Source organism: Lutra lutra, chromosome 2 (assembly GCF_902655055.1).
Source record: "Lutra lutra chromosome 2, mLutLut1.2, whole genome shotgun sequence".
Classification (NCBI taxonomy): domain Eukaryota; kingdom Metazoa; phylum Chordata; class Mammalia; order Carnivora; family Mustelidae; genus Lutra; species Lutra lutra.
The window spans coordinates 92,701,123-92,723,642 of NC_062279.1; the positions used below are offsets into that span (position 1 = coordinate 92,701,123).

General features: G+C 35.2%; 1 protein-coding gene across 3 annotated transcripts in view; it reads left to right on the forward strand.

Annotated features, from left to right (window-relative positions):
* The window catches only part of CCSER1 (coiled-coil serine rich protein 1), a 760,495-nt gene that overhangs the window by 635,717 nt on the left and 102,258 nt on the right, over positions 1–22,520 (forward strand). For all 3 annotated transcript variants that reach the window (XM_047717985.1, XM_047717986.1, XM_047717984.1), the window contains exon 8: positions 8,401–8,484. In XM_047717985.1, coding sequence (XP_047573941.1) covers positions 8,401–8,484 — 84 coding nt within the window. The remainder of the gene's footprint in view (positions 1–8,400; positions 8,485–22,520) is intronic.

The following is a 22,520-nucleotide window of genomic DNA, read 5'->3' on the forward strand; positions in this document are numbered from 1 at the left end:
TTCATGATTTTATTAATTTGGGTCTTTTTTCTTTTTGATAAGTCTGGCCAGGGGTTTATCAATCTTATTAATTCTTTCAGAGAACCAGCTCCTAGTGTTGTTGATTTGCTCTACTGTTCTTTTGGTTCCTATTTCATTGATTTCTGCTCTGATCTTTATTATATCTCTTCTGCTGCTGGGTTTAGACTTTCTTTGCTGTTCTTTCTCCAGCTCCTTTAGGTGTTGAGTTAAGTTGTGTACTTGAGACCTTTCTTGTTTCTTGAGAAAGGCTTGTACTGCTATATACTTTCCTCTCAGGACTGCCTTTGCTGTGTCCCAAAGATTTTGAACAGTTATGCTTTCATTTTCATTTGTTGCCCTGAATTTTTTCAATTCTTCTTTAATTTCCCGGTTGACCCATTCATTCTTTAGTAGGATGCTCTTTAGCCTCCATGTATTTGAGTTCTTTCCAACTTTCCTCCTGTGGTTGAGTTCTATTTTCAAAGCATTGTGGTCTGAAAATATGCAGGGAATGATCCCAATCTTTTGGTACCAGTTGAGACCTGATTTGTGACCCAAGATGTGATCTATTCTGGAGAATGTTCCATGTGCACTAGAGAAGAATGTGTATTCTGTTGCTTTGGGATGGAATGTTCTGAATATATCTGTGATGTTCATCTGGTCCAGTGTGTCATTTAAAGCCTTTATTTCCTTGTTGATCTTTTGCTTGCATGATCTGTCCATTGCAGTGAGGGGGGTATGAAAGTCCCCTACTATTATTGTGTTATTGTTGAGGTGTTTCTTTGATTTTGTTATTAATTGGTTTATATAATTGGCTACTCCCATGTTAGGGGCATAGATATTTAAAATTGTTAGATCTTCTTGTTGGATAGACCCTTTAAGTATGATATCGTCTCCCTCCTCATCTCTTATTATAGTCCTTGGCTTAAAATCTAATTGATCTGATATATGGATTGCCACCCCAGCTTTCTTTTGATGTCCATTAGCATGGTAAATTGTTTTCCACCCCCTCACTGTAAATCTAGAGGTGTCTTTGGGTCTAAAATATGTTTCTTGCAGACAGCATATCAATGGGTCTTGTTTTTCTTATCCATTCTGACACCCTGTGTCTTTTGATTGGGGATTTTTTGCCATTGTATTGCCTATAAGGTGACTGTTACTGTATATTGTCTCTGTTCCTTTCTGGTCTATGTTACTTTTAGGCTCTCTCTTTGCTTAGAGGACCCCTTTCAATATTTCCTGTAGGGCTGGTTTGTTGTTTACAAATTCTTTTATTTTTTGTTTGTCCTGGAATATGTTTATCTCTCATTCTATTTTCAATGATAGCCTAGGTGGATATACTATTCTTGGCTGCATATTTTTCTTGTTTAGTGCTCTTAATATATCATGCCAGTCCTTTCTGGCCTGACAGGTCTCTGTGGATAGGTCTGCTTCGAGTCTAATATTTCTACTATTGTATGTTACAGACCTCTTGTGCAAAGCTGCTTTCAGGATTTTCCCTTTGTCACTGAACCTCGTAAGTGTTACTATTAGAGGGGCAGAAGGAGAGGGAGAGAGAGTCTTAAGCACACTCCCACTCACTGTGGAGCCTGACACCGGGCTCAATTTCACAACCCCAAGATCATGACCTGAGCTGAAATCAAGAGTTGGACTAAGCTTCTGCTTATTTAAATGTATTATTCATTGATAGGAAACTACAGATTTTAATAATTATGACATTTTCTCATTCAAGCACAATTAATTTTCAGGACTAAAATGCAATTCTATTTTTTTAAATTAAATTATATTATTTCTAAATTCATTAATTATTTATAAATATGGAACTCACAGTGTGGTAGATTAAAGATAGCTACAAATATTTTGTTACTATTCCTACTATTTTTAACCACTCCCCCCCCAAAAAATATTGTATGAAATAAATAATAAAATAGTGAAAGCTTTGAGTAAATATTTTTTATAAGGATCATGACTTAGATTAACATGTTCTCTTCACTTACTGTATAGAAAAAAAATAAGGTAAAGTACATTAAAAGAGTTATGCAACCCAACTTTTTCTTATTGATGTAAGAAAGTGAATCTAAGAGCAGTCTAACAATGTGGAAATGACAAGCCCATGGTCTCATGGAACTGTTTTAACATCCTAGCACATTTCTCAGGTTATTAAACATTAAAACATTAAAAACAATGTTTTTAATGATTCCAAAAAATGTAGGAATACAATAAATTTTTTTGAGAGGTTAAGGAAAACATCCTAAGGATCTTAGTATTATTATTATTTCCTTTTGTTTGACCTTTGCTAAAATTGCTTTTTTTGCTTCATTTTTATGCCTCAAGCCTTTATTTATCATAGAAATTTACCATTTTGCCCAATAACTGGTCAAAAGATATTCTATTGTAAAAAGAAATTCTGTACATAAAATTGTTCTACAAATTATAAAGCCCCATCCTATACACATATCAGGTATCGTTATCATTATCTTTTGAGTGATAAAGATCAGTTAGAAGTCTTAATATTTCCTAAGAGTAAAACTTGCAAATGAAAAGATTATGCTAATCTTTGATTTTTGGAAAATCAAAGCCAGTATGCCATTGTGTCAAGGGATAATGCTGTTTCCTGATTTGATCTATATGCTAAAAATATGTATTTCTAAAGTACTTTTAACACTTATTATGCCTTTTTAATTTTTATATTTCTATAAAAATATTTAGGAAATATGCTGTAAATAAATGAAAAGTTACTTCATCTCATAAGGGAATGTACAAAGTCATATCCAGAATATTTTTAATTGAATATAAAAAAACAATTTTTCATGATGTAGCATTAATATTGAATTGTTTTATATTTTTTTCAATTATTTCAAACTAAATAATAAAGAATTAGAGTGGTGTTTTTACTCACTTTTTAAAAGATTTACTTATTTGAGAGAAAGAGAAAGTGAAAGAAAACATGAGAACAGGGAGGGTCAGAGGGAGAGGCAGAGTCCCCATTGAGTGGGGAGCCTGATGTCGGGCTTGATCCTGGGACAACAGGATCATGACCTGAGCCAAAGGCAGACACTTAACCAACTGAGCCACCCACGCACTCTGACTTTGTTTTCAATACTCAAAAAGCAGTTCCTCTTATGCTCCTGTGACTATATGCCTACACTACTTTATTTCTCTAGCTGCTCAGGTATTGCAGATAGCATGCTACTTTAAAACTCAGTTAACATAAGAATTATAGAAGGTCAGTTAGTTAGGTAGAGCTGCAAAATACATTGTCTATTATTATACAATTTTGTGTTTTGTAACCTCTGCCCTGCTGTCCTCTCCTACCATATTCCTATTTCTTTTTTTTTCTACTTGTTCATAACATTCTGTCCTCCTTTTCTCAGATAAAGTTGTCTCTTTCCTTTATTTCTTAAAAATCTTTTGACCTTTTTGTTTACAAGAATGAGGAAATAACTTGTAAATCATAAAGTAAAGCCCTCCAGAGGTCTATAAATAGAAAGAACCATGATGACTTAATACCAATTTTGACATGTGTTTGTAAATAGTAGCCCAGAATTTCATTAATAATTTTACCTGCAGAATTATCTGAAGGTCTGTGAGTTAGAAATTATGTGATTTTTTTTAACCTGTATTTCTAATTTCAGCATAAGATCACTTTCAAAATGATTTATGGATTCTACTTGCCTTTTTTTTGGCATTTGATTTCTGTTTATATAATAGTCTGACACAATGATTTGGTTCTAATTCTAGGCAAAAATAAATTATGGAATATATGAGATTGAAGTCAGCTAAGTGAATTTGGGACAAATTACTTGAATATCTGTGTATCTGGCTCTAACTTTCCAAATTTATCAAATAAAAGTACAAGAATAAGATAATTTGTAAACTACTTTTATATCTGTATGTCTGCTTCTCTAGTAACTTATGCAGTGAGGTCATAAATCTTCCTTTCATGCATGAAATGAACTATTTTGACAACTGCACTATTTAAACTATAACTTAAATCACAAAAATCATAAATCACAAAAAATTATATTTAAAAACTAGCTGCATACATTTTTTACAACTATAATTCTAATTATAGTAATTTGGAGTTTTTGTCCACTTGTGCATCACCAAAATTCTATAAAATAATAATTTTAAATGTTCACTGTTTGCAGGTCAGGAATTTGGGAATAATTCAACTTGGGCAGTTATGGTCGATAGTGTTGTGGGCTTTGGTCACTTGAAAGCTCCACTTGGCTAGATGTGCAAAATGGCTCATTCTCAGGGCTGGCAATTGAAGCTGGATATCCTCTCACAGCTCAGAGGGGGCTGTTAACAGAAGTACATGTGGTTTTACTTTTTGGCATGGCTGTTGGCTTCCTGAGAAAGGAGCATCGTAGGAGATCAGTTGTGGAATCTGAAAGGCTTTTTCTTACCTAATCCTGGAAGTCATGTAGAGTTAATTCCATCATATCCTCATGGTCAAACAATAAAACCAGCCTAGATCCAATGACAGAGCATTGACCTCCTCTTTCAGTAGGAATAGTAACAAAATACTTGTAGCTCTCTTTAATCTACCACACTGTGAATTCCATATTTATAAATAATTAATGAATTTAGAAATAATATAATTTAATTTAAAAAAATAGAATTGCATTTTAGTCCTGAAAATTAATTGTGCTTGAATGAGAAAATGTCATAATTATTAAAATCTGTAGTTTCCTATCAATGAATAATATACATTTAAATAAGCAGAAGCTTAGTCCAACTCTTGATTTCAGCTCAGGTCATGATTTCGGGGTTGTGAAATTGAGCCCGGTGTCAGGCTCCACAGTGAGTGGGAAGTGTGCTTAAGACTCTCTTTCCCTCTCCTTCTGCCCCTCCCTGCTGTGTGCTCTTTCTCTCTAAAATAAATAAATAAATCTTTAAATAAGTACAAGGTTAAATTGGTTACATTAGCCTACAGGTTAATGGAATAATTTTTTTTTAAGCTTTTGTTTATTTAAGAGAAAGAGAGAACAGGCATGAGCAGGGAGTAGGATCAGAGGGTGAGGGAGGAGCAAACTCCCCACTGAGCAGGGAGCCAGATGCGGAACTGGATCCCAGGACCCTGAGATCATGACCTGGGACAAAGGCAGATGCTTAACTGACTGAGCCACCCAGGCATCTGGTTATTCGAAAAATCAAGAATGTTAAAATCGAGTTAATTCTACACATTAATATGATTTCTAACTCAGTAGATTATCCTTCCAAATACATCCTAGAAATTTGCAAACATGGTGAGAATATTGAGGGGATATTGCTCTTAGTCTTAAGCTAAGAATGTTGTTCAAGGGATTTTATTTTATGTATTAGACAAATACTTCTGTGAATATTGACACGTGTATATATGACAACTAAAAATGAAACTCGAAATAACTAAGATTCATGGCATAGTCATCATAAATGTTTTTGTAAAAATTGGCTTCTGATGACATAAATAATTAATGCATTATTCCATAAGTAAATGTAAATGACATATTACACTTATCTGATTGAAAACTGAGATTATGAATTTCTTGAAGAAGTTCCCCAGGAACAAAATGAGAGAATTGTACAAAGTGAGTGTATTTTTGAAAAACCAATTTTTTTTTCATGATTCCTGTTAGTCACAATATAGGTGAATCTTCCATTTTATATTAATTAATTTGATTAAATTGATTAATTAATTAATCAATTAATCAACAAAATAATTAACATACAAAAAATATTGTTGATAATTAATCTATAAAAAACAGTTGTAGTAGATTCAGACAGATGCCCAGATCTTCTTTCAGTAAAGGACTCACTGCCCAGCTCCAAGTCCTGTGGTTGGCTGATTGCCTTTTACTCTTAGTGCATGCCCTAAGGGCCTGCCTCTTCTTTCTAGCTGAAGTCAATCTCATCTGTGGAATATGATCTGAAACAAAGAATAAATAGCAGCTGAGATCTCGCTCTTGAGACAGCCCCCACCCAGTCAATGACTGAACAGGGAGTGATATACGGGCCTGCCCACTTTTCCTCAACCTGTGATTCCCTTAACAGGCGCTCTTGGCGCTGGATCTCTTCATTTGGCTGACAGAGGACTCGTCAGGTATGAATCTGGGTCCAGCTATCTCCCTACCCAAGTCTGATTTTTCTTTTCTTTTTACATGGGCTTAATCTCTAATAAACCATTTGCACCCTTAACTCCACCTCAATATTTGTTTCCTGAAGAACTCACCTGTGACATTTTATTTTATGAGAAGAATTAATTTTTCTTAAGTGAGATACTATGGAAGGCTTTGGGAATATAAATAGTACAGTGCAGTATTTGCCATCAGGTAGTTTATGGTCTGCTGTTATCTTCAACCTCCACACAAAAGTTACTAGCACAGAGCCACAGGACTAGTTAATTGAAAGCCCAACAATTTGATCCTAGATCTCAGATTCTAAGAAGCAGGATTATTCTTTTAGCTACCTCTTAAGTTTGGTATTTTTTTTCCTTTATATTGTGGAGCAGGCTAGGCATTCTTTGCATTAATATTTAAAATCTATGAAAATAAATATTAAAAACAATGAGTGTAAACTCTATGAAAACATGATTTAGGGAAGAAATAGGCCTACTGCAAAAGGAGGCTAATTAGCCTCTCCCAGTCAAGCTGGTTGTAAACAACTGAAAGAAATTAGTAAATCCAAATCATATGTTCGGTGTTGCTTAGTTTAGAGGAAGTAGAAATTATTAACACCATGAAAACCAAAATAAACAAGTATTCTGTTGTTGTTGTTTTGAAGTCATTAGCTGTTGTTTTCCTTGCCAGTTCAGTTAACAGATTCAGAAAAAGTGGGAATTCTAATGTTTATATTACTTATTTGGTGATTTTATGGGAAGGAAATCTGGCTTTGAGTTTATACACATTAGTTACAGTGTTTGGTGCTAATGAAATAGTCTGTTTGCTGAAGTGGAGGGGGAGAAAGGTCCAAAGAGGCTGGGGAATAAGCAAACAGCATGTAAAGTATTAATATTGCATGAAATGACGTATGATTTAGATGCTATGGAGCATGCCCTTACTCCCAAGGGACATCTTACTCCGCCAACAAGGGGAACCTCTCTAGTGGAATAAGGTGCAGTGTCTGAAATGCCTCTAAAAGCACAGTTGTGGGGAAGAGAGGAGTGCTGTGGGTAGAAGACTGTATAATCCTGACTCGTGGATGTGTAAAGCAAGGATAGATAAAACACCTTGTGTTTCAGTTCTGTAGGAATGAGTGAAAGTTGTTAAGAAAGTTGGAAATGAAAACTTTGAAGCTCCAGAAATGGGCAAGTAGCAGATAATGAAAGGCACTATATGCTGTGCTAAAGAGTGTTGCCTTCTTTATTTTCCTGAAGGAGGTGATCAGCTGTTAAATAAGAAGGAATGTAATTTATCCCCATTAAGGCAAATATCTCTGGCAGATTGGGAATGCGATAGAAAACCAGTTTAGGAACTTAACTGCATTAAGCCAGGAAAGAAGCAATGAGTACCTAGAGTAAGTTAATGAGTTTAGAGAAGAGTGAGTGAGTCTAAGACATAATAAAGAAATAGAGATGAGAGAGGTATCAGATTTGGTTCAGAGTGAGTAAAAACTGAGAGTATAGGATGGCTTTCTGGGTATTTTTAGAAACTAGGAAGGTGTGAGAAGTAAGTAGAAATGAAGTTTTCAGGTAGAGGGGAAATGATGAAATGATAGTTGCCCTGGAATGTCTATGGGACAATGTGAGTATATGTTCAATAAGTAGTTTTGTTTGTGGACTGATGCTTGGAAGATGGAGGAGTCTTGATTAAGTAATTTTATCCAAGAGTTACCAGCATACAGTAATATAGGCCCTAGATATGGGTGTATTGTGTACACAGAGGCTGTGCCTGAGTGTACTTGACCAGTGAGAAGATTAAATGCCCAAAGATGCTCTAGGGGAAGGGAGAAATATTAGAGAAATGTTTTTAAAGACAAAGGCTGTAACATGGTAACTGGTTTGGGAATTAATATAATATCATTATAGTAGGGGAACAAATGGTAGATAAAAGTATCTCTTTTAAAGTATAGTCCTTTTTCTACTCAACTATGTATGCACAAGAATGGGAAGAAAGAATTTAGGATAATTCACTAGTTTCTGTTATTGACAACAAAATGGACAAATGAATATCAAAGAGAAAGACTGATTTTTTTTAAAAAAGTGTGTATATATATATATATAGAATAATATCTTCAGATACATTAGCTTGTTTATTTTGCAACTTAGAATATATTATGAAAAATACCACACTGTAGAGAAAATTTCAGTTTCATTAGTTATATGAATTATCTCCCACTGTGTGAAGCTGACTTTCCTTATCAAGAGCAAAGTGAAAGGGCTAAGCCTATTATGCTGTCTCTTTGATGTTTTTATAGGATATAATGAAAGATGAATGCTCACTGCTGAAGCTGCAGCTGAAAGAGCGGGACGAACTCATCTCCCAACTTCAGGAAGAGCTGGTAAGTGATAAAAATACTTGGCCCACAAGTATACGTTCCTTGAAGGTTATTTGCTGTAAACCATCCAACGCCTTCTTCGTTAGAAAATGTTAGTGCTTAAATCAGATTCATTATCAATTTTATAGTCCTATAGCAATGATTATTTGAAAATCTGAAAAATAGAATGGTCTGTAATCTATATTGAACTTTGTATAATTCCAGAAACAGATCCCTAAACCAAGGCTACATGTTCTAGTTGTATTTATTAAAAATTGTAAAGACTAAGGCCATATTTTATTTTGTAAACCATGTGATTTAACTTCAGACTACACTACCTAGAGATATAATCATGTAATATGAAGGAAAGTACTCAGAAATCTTAAACAAAAAATAGATTTTACTTTTTATTTTCACAAAGCTACCAAAAAGGTATTAACTTAATGAGATTTTTAATTTATGTAATATCTATACTATATAAAAATTACACAAAGTATTACATCTTTATAGTTGGTGTTTTCAGGGTGTTTTAAATTGTGACATCATAAAAGTCTTAAGTTAAAGTTTTATAATCTGAAAACATATTTGGGAGAGGACTCAAGATGGCAGAGAAGTAGCAGGCTGAGACTACTTCAGGTAGCGGGAGATCAGCTAGACAGCTTATCTAAAGATGGCAAACACCTACAAATCCAACGGGAGATCGAAGAGAAGAACAGCAATTCTAGAAACAGAAAATCAACCACTTTCTGAAAGGTAGGACTGGCAGAGAAGTGAAACCAAAGCGACGGGAAGATAGACCGTGGTGGGAGGGGCCGGCTCCCGGCAAGCAGCGGAGCAACGGAGCACAAAATCAGGACTTTTAAAAGTCTGTTCCACTGAGGGACATTGCTCCAGAGGTTTAACCGGGGTGAAGCCCAGGCGGGGTCAGCGTGGCCTCAGGTCCCGCAGGGTCACAGAAGGATCGGGAGTGTCTGAGTGTCGCAGAGCTTGCAGGTATTAGAACAGGGAAGCCAGCTACAGAGACAGAGCCAAGGAGTGAGCTCTAAGCTCAGGGTTACCTTGAACCGGTCGCAGGCTCGGTAGGCTCGGAGCGTGGCCGGAGGCTAGGGTGACGGGAGTAATTGGGCGCTGTTCTCTGAGGGCGCACTGAGGAGTGGGGCCCCGGGCTCTCGGCTCCTCCGGGCCGGAGACCGGGAGGCCGCCATCTTCATTCCTGTCCTCAGGAACTCTACGGAAAGCGCTCAGGGAACAAAAGCTCCTGAAAGCAAACCCAAGGGGATTACTCAGCCCAGCCTCGGGTAAGGGCGGTGCAATTCCGCCTGGGGCAAAGACACTTGAGAATCACTACAACAGGCCCCTCCCCCAGAATAGCAACAAGAAACCCAGCCAGGACCAAGTTCACCTACCAAGGAGTGCAGTTTCAGTACCAAGGAGAGCAGCGGAATTCCAGAGGAGGAGAAAGCAAAGCATGGAACTCATGGCTTTCTCCCCGTGATTCTTTAGCCTTGCAGTTAATTTAATTTTTTTTTTCTTTCTCAATTATTTTTTCTCTTCTTCTGCTAAATTTTTTTAACTTTTACCCTTTTCTTTTTTAACATTTTTTAACTAGTTATCTAATATATATATATATATTTTCCTTTTTATATTTTTTCTTTATTGGTTTTCTTTTTTGTTTCTTTTTTTTTTTTTTTTTTTTCTTTCTGAACCTGTTTATCCCCTTTCTTCCCCCTCATGATTTGGGATCTCTTCTGATTTGGCTAAAGCATATTTTCCTGGGGTTGTTGCCACCCTTTTAGTATTTTACTTGCTCCTTCATATACCCTTATCTGGACAAGATGACAAGAAAAATTCACCACAAAAAAAAGAACAAGAGGCAGTACCAAAGGCTAGGGAACTAATCAATACAGACATTGGTAATATGTCAGATCTAGAGTTCAGAATGACAATTTTCAAGGTTCTAGCCGGGCTCGAAAAAGGCATGGAAGATATTAGAGAAAGCCTCTCGGGAGATATAAAAGCCCTTTCTGGAGAAATAAAAGAACTAAAATCTAACCAAATTGAAATCAAAAAAGCTATTAATGAGGTGCAATCAAAAATGGAGTCTCTCACAGCTAGGATAAATGAGGCAGAAGAAAGAATCAGCGATATAGAGGACCAAATGACAGAGAATAAAGAAGCTGAGCAAAAGAGGGACAAACAGCTACTGGACCATGAGGGGAGAATTCAAGAGATAAGTGACACCATAAGACGAAACGACATTAGAATAATTGGGATTCCAGAAGAAGAAGAAAGAGAGAGGAGAGAAGAAGGTATATTGGAGAGAATTATTAGAGAGAATTTCCCCAATATGGCAAAGGGAACAAGCATCAAAATCCAGGAGGTTCAGAGAACCCCCCCTCAAAATCAATAAGAATTGATTTCACCCCATCACCTAATAGTAAAATTTACAAGTCTTAGTGACAAAGAGAAAATCCTGAAAGCAGCCCGGAAAAAGAAGTCTGTAACATACAATGGCAAAAATATTAGATTGGCAGCAGACTTATCCACAGAGACCTGGCAGGCCAGAAAGAGCTGGCATGATATATTCAGAGCACTAAACAAGAAAAACATGCAGCCATGAATACTATATCCAGCTAAGCTATCATTGAAAATAGAAGGAGAGATGAAAAGCTTCCAGGACAAACAAAAACTGAAAGAATTTGCAAACACCAAACCAGTTCTACAGGAAATATTGAAAGGGGTCCTCTAAGCAAAGAGAGACCCTAAAAGTAGTAGATCAGAAAGGAACAGAAACAATATACAATAACAGTCACCTTACAGGCAATACAATGGCACTAAATTCATATCTCTCAATAGTTACCCTGAATGTGAATGGGTTGAATGCCCCAATCAAAAGACACAGGGTATCAGAATGGATAAAAAAACAAAACCCATCTATATGTTGCCTACAAGAAACTCATCTTAAACCCAAAGACACCTCCAGATTTAAAGTGAGGGGGTGGAAAAGAAATTACCATGCTAATGGACATCAGAAGAAAGCAGGAGTGGCAATACTTATATCAGATCAATTATATTTTAAGCCAAAGACTATAATAAGAGATGAGGAAGGACACTATATCATACTCAAAGGATCTGTCCAACAGAAAATCTAACAATTTTAAATATCTATGCCCCTAACATGGGAGCAGCCAACTATATGAACCAATTAATTACAAAATCAAAGAAACACATCAACAATAATACAATAATAGTGGGGGACTCTAACACTCCCCTCACTGAAATGGACAGATCATCCAAGCAAAAGATCAACAAGGAAATAAAGGCCTTAAATGACACACTGGACCAGATGGACATCACAGATATATTCAGAACATTTCATCCCAAAGCAACCGAATACAAATTCTTCTCTAGTGCACATGGAACATTCTCCAGAATAGATCACATTCTTGGTCCTAAATCAGGTCTCAACCGTTATCAAAAGATTGAAATCATTCCCTGAATATTTTCAGACCACAATGCTCTGAAGCTAGAACTCAATCACAAGAGGAAATTTGGAAAGAACCCAAATACATGGAGACTAAACAGCATCCTTCTAAAGAATGAATAGGTCAACCAGGAAATTAAAGAAGAATTGAAAAATTTCATGGAAACAAATGATAATGAAAACACAACGGTTCAAAAACTGTGGGACACAACAAAGGCAGTTCTGAGAGGAAAATATATAGCGGTACAAGCCTTTCTTAAGAAGCAAGAAAGGTCTCAGGTACACAACCTAACCTTACACCTAAAGGAGCTGGAGAAAGAACAAGAAAGAAACCCTAAACCCAGCAGGAGAAGAGAAATCATAAAGATCAGAGCAGAAATCAATGAAATAGAAACAAACAAAAAAAAAAACAGAACAAATCAACGAAACTAGGAGCTGGTTCTTTGAAAGAATTAATAAGATTGATAACCCCCTGGCCAGACTTCTCAAAAAGAAAAAAGAAAGGACCTAAATAAATAAAATCATGAATGAAAGAGGAGAGATCACAACAAACACCAAAGAAATACAGACAATTATAAGAACATACTATGAGCAACTCTACGCCAACAAATTTGACAATCTGGAAGAAATGGATGCATTCCTAGAGACATATAAACTACCACAACTGAACCAGGAAGAAACAGAAAGCCTGAACAGACCCATAACCAGTAAGGAGATTGAAACAGTCATCAAAAATCTCCAAACAAACAAAAGCCCAGGGCCAGATGGCTTCCCAGGGGAATTCTACCAAACATTTAAAGAAGAACTAATTCCTATTCTCCTGAAACTGTTCCAAAAAATAGAAATGGAAGGAAAACTTCCAAACTCATTTTATGAGGCCAGCATCACCTTGATCCCAAAACCAGACAAGGATCCCATCAAAAAAGAGAACTACAGACCAATATCCTTGATGAACACAGATGCAAAAATTCTCACCAAAATACTAGCCAATAGGATTCAACAGTACATTAAAAGGATTATTCACCACGACCAAGTGGGATTTATTCCAGGGCTGCAAGGTTGGTTCAACATCCGCAAATCAATCAATGTGATACAACACATTAATAAAAGAAAGAACAAGAACCATATAATACTCTCCATAGATGCTGAAAAAGCATTTGACAAAGTACAGCATCCCTTCCTGATCAAAACTCTTCAAAGTGTAGGGATAGAGGGCACATACCTCAATATTATCAAAGCCATCTATGAAAAACCCACCGCAAATATCATTCTCAATGGAGAAAAACTGAAAGCTTTTCCGCTAAGGTCAGGAACACGGCAGGGATGTCCGTTATCACCACTGCTATTCAACATAGTACTAGAAGTCCTAGCGTCAGCAATCAGACAACAAAAGGAAATTAAAGGCATCCAAATCGGCAAAGAAGAAGTCCAACTATCACTCTTCGCAGATGATATGATACTATATGTGGAAAACCCAAAAGACTCCACTGCAAAACTGCTAGAACTTGTACAGGAATTCAGTAAAGTGTCAGGATATAAAATTAATGCACAGAAATCAGTTGCATTTCTCTACACCAACAACAAGACAGAAGAGAAATTAAGGAGTCCATCCCATTTACAATTGCACCCAAAACTATAAGATACCTAGGAATAAACCTAACCAAAGAGACTAAGAATCTATACACAGAAAACTATAAAGTACTCATGAAAGAAATTGAGGAAGACACAAAGAAATGGAAAAATGTTCCATGCTCCTGGATTGGAAGAATAAATATTGTGAAAATGTCTATGCTACCTAAAGCAATCTACACATTTAATGCAATTCCTATCAAAGTACCATCCATTTTTTTCAAAGAAATGGAACAAATAATCCTAAAATTCATATGGAACCAGAAAAGACCTCGAATAGCCAAAGGAATATTGAAAAAGAAAGCCAAAGTTGGTGGCATCACAATCCCGGACTTCAAGCTCTATTACAAAGCTGTCATTATCAAGACAGCATGGTACTGGCACAAAAACAGACACATAGATCAATGGAACAGAATAGAGAGCCCAGAAATAGACCCTCAACTCTATGGTCAACTAATCTTCGACAAAGCAGGAAAGAATGTCCAATGGAAAAAAGACAGCCTCTTCAATAAATGGTGTTGGGAAAATTGGACAGCCACATGCAGAAAAATGAAATTGGATCATTTCCTTACACCACACATGAAAATAGACTCAAAATGGATGAAAGACCTCAACGTGAGAAAGGAATCCATCAAAATCCTTGAGGAGAACACAGGCAGCAACCTCTTTGACTTCAGCTACAACAAGATCTTCCTAGGAACATCGCCAAAGGCAAGGGAAGCAAGGGCAAAAATGAACTATTGGGATTTTATCAAGATCAAAAGCTTTTGCACAGCAAAGGAAACAGTGAACAAAACCAAAAGACAACTGACAGAATGGGAGAAGATATTTGCAAATGACATATCCAATAAAGGGCTAGTGTCCAAAATCTATAAAGAACTTAGTAAACTCAATACCCAAAGAATGCTAGGGATTACTGGTTCAGAGTAGGAAATGAAATGAAAAACTGTGACATGGACTTCACTGAGAATTTAACATCTTGTTAATAAGGATGTTAGCTAAAGGCATGGAAAAGAAAACTTTCAGAAATGATAGGAAGTCTTTTCTTTTTAATAAATAGTATTTGGATATATATGTATTTAAATATAAGTTTGTGTTTATTGTATATGTAAAATATATTTAACTTTTTGTGTATTAGAAATAGAACTCTCCCACCAGAATGAAGATTTAGGGATTTCATGAATTTACTTCAAGATATTTATTGCATTGGTATAGATTTAGACCAAAAATCTAAACGTAATGGCTTAAAGTAAGAATGCTCAATCAGAATCAATATAAAAGTTACTTAAAGTAAGTTATTTTTAACTTTAACTTAGGCTGTTTGTGGCATAAAGCAGAGAAATATTTTTCCCACTTATGAGAGAGTTTGATTCTTTTTCTCAGCTATTAAGTGAAGGTCATGTTGGAGACTGCAATGTAATTTTATTGCTAGTATAAAACTGAGGGACATGGTAAATATTGCCTTCTTGTTCCTAAAATAAATCTGAGAGATTTATCATAAACATTTGTGGTGAAATGTGTAGCCTTGTGTTTTGGTAGGGGGGAAGGAGTGTACAGGTATTTTCTGGTAAATGATTATTAATCTTATAAATGGCTACAGAAATTTTATAAATGGTTTCACAATATGGATGAAAAGTGTGCCCTATATGATTTCAGAAATTGAAGAAAATGGGTTTGGTATTTACTAATAGATTGATTCAAAATAGTTTTAAAGTTGAAGTTAGCTGAAAAGTAAAAATAACTTTTTTGGACCTAAGTCTGTAAATCTTAAGCTGTAATTGCCCTAATTAAATTAGGATCAATACGCCATACTTTGCATTTACTATTGTGTTTTACCAGTAATTTAAATGCCTATTGCTTTGTCAAACATGAATGTGTGTGGATAATTCACTTTAGAAAAGGTAAATTGTCAGTAATTTATGATTCTAAACTTTATAATTTCTACCCTTTTACTCTCCCTTTTACTCTTCCCTTTGGAACTTTCATTCATTTTGTAGCTAATCTGAGTAAAAAAGCATCAGATACAGCTTTTTACACCATATTTCTTTAAAAACATAGTTGTACTTAAAAGGTCATATTTTAAATGAATAACCCCAAAATAAGATTTCAGCCAAAAAGCTTACAAACTGTCTGTAAATAAATATACTTTAAAAAAATCCCTCATTAAAATGAAGAAAAGTAAGACCAAATAAAAATACTTACAATGTTTGTCTTCATATTCTGTTTACCACATAACATTGATACTTGTCAGAATGTAGTGAAAGCTGTTATCTTAGTCACAAGTTTCTAAGCTAAAGAGTAAAGGAATGCACTGTGAAGCATTTAAAAAAATAATAAAACTGACTAAAAGCCATCTGCATTTCCCATAAGTCAACAATTGTAAAAATGTCAGTTGTAGAACTCCTTTCTGAAAGATGTGTTGTTTTGCTTGTTTTCTTATGGGTCTGAATCCCAATTTAGTAACTTCAGGTTCAGATGTTTACATTTTACACACTTTACAACTTCAGTTAGCACATTTTTACTTGTCTCTTAAACATTGTATTTTTAGATGAAGGTTAATTGGGAGAAGTTCCAGTTGAGGAGAACTCTGTACAGAGATTAACATTTGAGAGACATCTAGCAAGCTTTAAATTCAATTTGTGTTTTTAACCCCTGTAGTTCTACATATTAACATATTCAACAAATTCAGAATATAAATATGAAATGAAAGCATAGCTATAAGGATAAAAGAATGTGCCTTGAGTTACTTCAGTTTTGTCATTCGATGTAAACATGGGCAGTATTTTTATTTAAGATGTAAACATATAGAGTAAGAACTGCAAGATAAATATTTTAGGGGGGAATACATAGATTTTAGTTCATACATTATTTTGCTGAATTTAGTACCTAATTCTGAAATTCTTAATTTTAAATTGTGTGTTTCATTTTAATGTTTTAAAACTAATGCACTCACCAAAATTTGCTTTGAGGCATGATTTAATGGTTACCTAAATTATACCTTTTGCAGAATCTTGATAAACAAATATTATGTTTATTAAAACTTACTACTTCTTGGTTTGATCATATTTACAAAGATGAATATGATAACCTTTTAACTAGCCATGTTCCTTTTCTGACCATCACTAAATCTCATTTTATGTCATGATTGTTTAAAGTAGGCTTTTCTTCTAGAAATGGGGTTTTACGAATGATCTCTGTTCTAGGTATGCTATATGGTAGGTACATAACTGAGTTTTGAACACTTCCTCCTCCTGCCATGTAAAGACTAACTTGAAAAACAGATAACATACTAGTTAAAATAAATATATATGTCTTTGTGTGTTATTAAACCTCTTTTCTCACTGAAAGCAAATATTGAAAACTGTTACTTGAATGCAAGTAAACATATAAACAATCATTTTTCTCCAGCCTCTTAAAATCCCATTTACTTTATTTAAATGTAAACCAAGCTCTCAGCTCACTTGTTAATATTTGAATAGCGAAGTATGGAGCTGCATAAAAGGCATTTGTAGAACTGATGAATTTTGAAAAATTGAAGGCAATTGAAGAACTGAAAGTAAAGCATTATGTATAATCAGGTTACTCTGCATAATAAAGGGGGAGCTAAAAATAAGTCTCTAAGAAATACATACAGCTAAACAGCACTTTATCAAGAATCTGAAGAGAATAATTTTGATTTGGTTTAAAACATATTCAGAATTCAAATTGAATAAAATTGTATGTCCTTGAAGCTTTAATAACAGAATAATTCCTGCTTGATAAGAGAAACATTCTTTTTGCATGAAAATCATATCCTGAATCCATCTTAAAAGTAATTCCCCACTTGATCTACATTCTATTATAACTCAGGGTATTATTTCATACTAGTCATTTTAAGATAGAATATTACAGGCCCGTGGATGATTTGCATAAGAACAGACAGCTGTAAGTACTTTCAAATCCTCTTTCTTTTCCCATATTTAGGAAACATTAAGAACAGAAAAGAAATAGATTAGGTATACTTAAACATTATTAAAGTGTCAGGCTACTTTCCTTTTTTTTTTTTTTTTTTTTTTTAGGTGAATTAATTGTATATATCCAGAAAAGGCTTATCGCAGCAGTAACTACATTCTTCCTCAGGTCTGTGAGACAGATGTACAGTACAAATGAGGCAATATCCTGTGATACATAATGGGGATTAGCCTCTAGTTCCTTACACACTCCAGTACCCTGATGAGGAGCTGACAAAAAGATACAGTCTTTAATATTCTACTGCACTTGCTTTGACAATAGTACATATTTGTTTAAGTCTTTATCATGAAGTGTTGTCATATTGTAGTATGGCATGGATATAAGAAAATAATTGTGCTATAATTTAAATGCTAGTATGAAGGTGTTTTATACCTTTAAGACATAAATGTGTTTTAAATGCAGCGGGCAGCTATATTATGGCCAAATTAGGCACATAGCAGAAATTAATTCATCGCTAAAGTTGGATATTTTGTGTGTTTTTTTTTATTTATACGGTATGTCATATAATTTAGTGGTTTCTCTGTATTCTTATTTCTTTTATCATACCAATAAAGATTTCAGGGTGTAAAATAACCTACCAGATAAAACTATTTAAGTAATCAACAGGACATAAAGATACCCAAAGACTTAGAATTAGGGAAAAGACTTAGAATTTAGAGGGGCATGTGGTGGAGGTTGGGGGGTTACAAATCGTGGATTACTGGGGGAGTTAACATGTAAAAGACTACATATGTAGTCTTTTACATGTTAACTACATACACATATACATATACACATTTATATGTATATGTGTATATGTATAAATATAAATTGTATTTATATTTATAAGTGTAAAACATTATGACATAATGTTCTACCTCATGGTAGATTATCTTTAAATATTTGAAAGCCAGGCTGAGCTAGGGACTTTGAAGCAAGGGTTAACAAGTTGAGTAGTCTTTGTTAAGGAGCCAACATTCATATGAGGAGACAGGAATAAACAGTTCATTTTAATAACAGCCATTATTTACTGAGCTCTTATTCTTTGGCAAGTGCTCCGGTGAATGCTTTTCATTTATTATTGATTTTACTTTTTATAGTAAAATCAAGAAGTATGTATTACTTCCAGTCCATTTATAATCAAGCAGATATTTGGAGGGATTAACTGATTTGTTCAAGTCTGCATAGTAAGTGATAGAGTTAGGATTTGCAGCAAAGTCAGCCTGACTCCATGAACATATATTTTTCTCATAACACATCAAAATTTATAAATTACAAAGCAGTGAGGTTAGTTTTATATAATAAGATGTCATAGTTTTCCTTTGCTATAGATCAGTGTCATAATAAAAACAATACCTCTTGTTTATTGATTGATTAGACTGGTGGTACTAGTCAGGCTTGGCGATCAGGACAGCAGATTGAATGATACAGTCTAAACTGAGATTAGAGCAGTTACCTGCAAGCAACTTCTCAGGGCCTTAGAGGTGAGTACAGTGGCTTTCCTCAGGGCTTGGGACATCACAGGCACATTTAATGTCACACCTCTTGAAGCTGAGTGAGGACACTATCGAAGTCCATTTTTAAAAAGTACTTGTAAAATCATGATCTAACATTATCAGAGCAATGAAGAGATTAAGGAAGAAAAATCTATTTTACCTAAAACCTAAGAAAATAAATGTTTTTTTGATGATCTTAAGTATCTCTGTCTTCATTCCGCATGTGAATACAGTATCTCTGTATAAACACATGTGTATTTCATATTGCCAATAAATCTACCACAGTCTGTCAAATACAGTCTGCAGGAATTGTCAAAAGTGAGGAAACCCAGTAATCCAAACAAACATCAGCAACTATCTGATATCATCTGACAGTTATTTAACTCATTTGAACAAAACATGAATGCATGGGCTAGAAGTGTTTTTTAATAATTTAGCAACATCTCAATTCCCAACTATTTGAGCTATAACTAGGACTATTTTTAAGTTCTATAAGGAATAGAAAGGAGAGTTCTGTAGGGGAAAAAAAACATTTCCCTTCTTCTTCTAGGTTCTTTGTCTGGCATAATAATTGACATAAAACAGATTAATAAGAAACAAATGTAATTCCTGCGTTGGGGAGCCTCACATAGACACTAGAGGCTCAAAGGCCATCAATAAAGGCTTACATGCCATGATGAGCTAATGAAAAGGGGGTAGGGATCCAGGGCTTTAAAGGGTTGGAAAACCATTTCATAGGAATGAAAGATCAAAATTTTTTAGAGATTTTATTTATTTGAGAAAGAGAGAGTGAGAGAGAGAGAACACAAGCCAAGGGGACAGGTAGAGGGAAAAGCAGACTCTCTACTGAGCAGGGAGCCTAATGCTGGCCTCTATCCCAGGTCCTTGGGATCATGACCTGAACTGAAGGCAGACACTTAGCTGACTGAGCCACCCAGGCATCCCAAGAGCAAATGTTTGGTAAACAAATGTTTGTCATGTCATGCGGAGAAGTCTTTCGTTGTCTATATAAAATTATATATAGAGGTAAACTGTAATTATCTTTGGTACTGGGTTTCTTCCTGGTAGAGGCTTTCTATCTCAATTCTTTCAGATAGTTAAAGAAGAGGTAAAAAGCTCTACATGACTGTTAGGCCTTGATTTCCTTCACCTCAAACAATCCACATGCCAAAGTGACACATTCTGGGGCCGCCTGCCTTGAACCCCACCAATTCAAAATTAAAACGGGCATCATTCCAACAAGAAGCTTGAGCCTAAGTATACTTCCTGTGTGTTTCCCTATCCCATTCAAGTATAGCTTTACCTTGTCTTGGTACATTTTGCTCTCTCATTGATGAGCACCTTAATGATGAGGCGTTGTCATCCTTCTGTGCTCAGCATGCAGCCAAGTGGGCATTCAGTAAATGTTTAAAGAAGTGAATAAAATTTGTATCCTAGTTCCTGCTACAACATTTGTTAAGGAAACCTTTAGAGAATAAAACAAGATAACGTCACATTATGAAGTTATATAATTTGGGAGAGGAAAGAATGAGATAAAAGAGGGAAGGAGTAGTGTTGGGTTTTATTGTATAATTTAATGGAGGGAGTTCTAGGGAGCAAATAAGCCAGTGGTGGAAACATGAAACAGGGACTTGAAATACATGATAGGTGCCACAGTAAATAATGAAGATAAAATGGCAGAGGAAAATAGAACTACTAAAGTATCTGAAGACTAGGAACTGAAATAAATTATAGAAACAAAAGGAAAGGACAAAGTCAAAATTATAATCTAAAACATTCTAGGGGTGCCTGGATGGCTCATTTGGGTGAGTGTGGACCCTTGGTTTCGGCTTGGGTCACCAGGTGTTAGGTCGTAGGTGGTGTGGGGCTCCACGCTCAGTGTGGAGTCTGCTTCTCCCTCTCCCTGCCCCTGCTTCCATGTACGTATCCCCCCCCCAAATGAATTCATAAATCATTTTTTAAAAAATTAAGATATTCTAGGGGCGCCTGTGTGGCTCAATGGGTTAAAGCCTCTGCCTTTGGCTCGGGTCATGATCCTAGGGTTCTGGGATCGAGCCCCGCATCGGGCTCTCTGCTCCTAGGGGAGCCTGCTTCCCCCTCTCTCTGCCTGCCTCTCTGCCTACTTGTGATCTCTCTCCCTCTGTCAAATAAATAAATAAAATCTTTAAAAAAATTAAAATATTCTAAAAATCAAAGAAACCAAAAAAATCAGCATTCAGCAAAACAAAAATTTTTTACAAGTTTAGGGTATCCTTAAGTAATCTGCTTCTCATTTTCACAAGAAAACTTTTTGATGAAACAGTACAATTAGATGGTTGTCTTAAGCTAATTATTTAGAAAAAATGGTTTGTAATGTGAACAATTAGTAAAAGAAACTAGGTATGGGTAGAAAGTTAAGATAATGGAAAAAGAACTGCAAAAGACTTATGTATAAATGGAAGAGTAAAACTTTAAAATGACAAATATATTTATGACGTATGTTTGTGAAAGTACTAAAGACGGAGAAGTATAAGGCAAATAAGCATCTGTATCATGTGTCATCATTAATGCTAGATAATTTGCTTATGTGTCTCACATCACACTCCATTATATCTTTTTAAAAAATATTTATATAATTGAAGCTGACACTTAAAGATGATAAATACTTTGATCAAAGTTACAGAACTATGTCATTTAAAATATCTATGCATATGCAAATTAAACTTGAGTACATTTGTTACAGAGAAGCAAAAAGTACGCCACTGTAATGTTCTTAAATCTGATGATTTCTCACTGTGGCATGCATATGCTGGTGGAATGTCAGGCTAAGAGTAACAAAGAAGAGACCATGCCAAGCCAGGGATTACAGGGGTTTCTGAGCTATTGGAGTTCATGGAACTGGGTTGTTTTGGCATGGGAACCCCTTAAAGTTCTTATAATTCCCCAGACACAATAGGCAGTTCTCCTTTTATTAAATTCTCAGTTCCCAGTGCATTCTGCAGCTCTTTGTTTATTCATTCAGCAGCTGGCCAAAAGGAACTTAATTCAGTATTTAAAGGCTCCCAGGGTTTAAGGCTGGTGTAACTACCCTTCCTTTTCCTTTTCCTCCAATTGCATAATTTTTATCAATTATCCTTGATCTGTGAGCAAACTGGTTTGGTAGCAACTGATACTAAATAACTATTAAAATGATGGGAATTTTAATAAGAAACGCAATAGCACAAAACACATCTAACATCAACATAATAAATGTCTTATCCACATAAGCTTCTCTCATTGTTCTGTTTAGTTTAGTTTTTATTCATTTATTCATCCTGTATTACATTTATAATTCCCAACTGCTCTGTGAATTATGTGGGTTTTATTGTCATTCTCAGTGCATTGCAAACAGGAAAACTAAAGTTTAGCACAAATTAGTGAACTTTCCTATCACCTAATGAGTAGCAGAAGAGAGACTGAGGGGTGCTTTGGGTCCTGCCTTT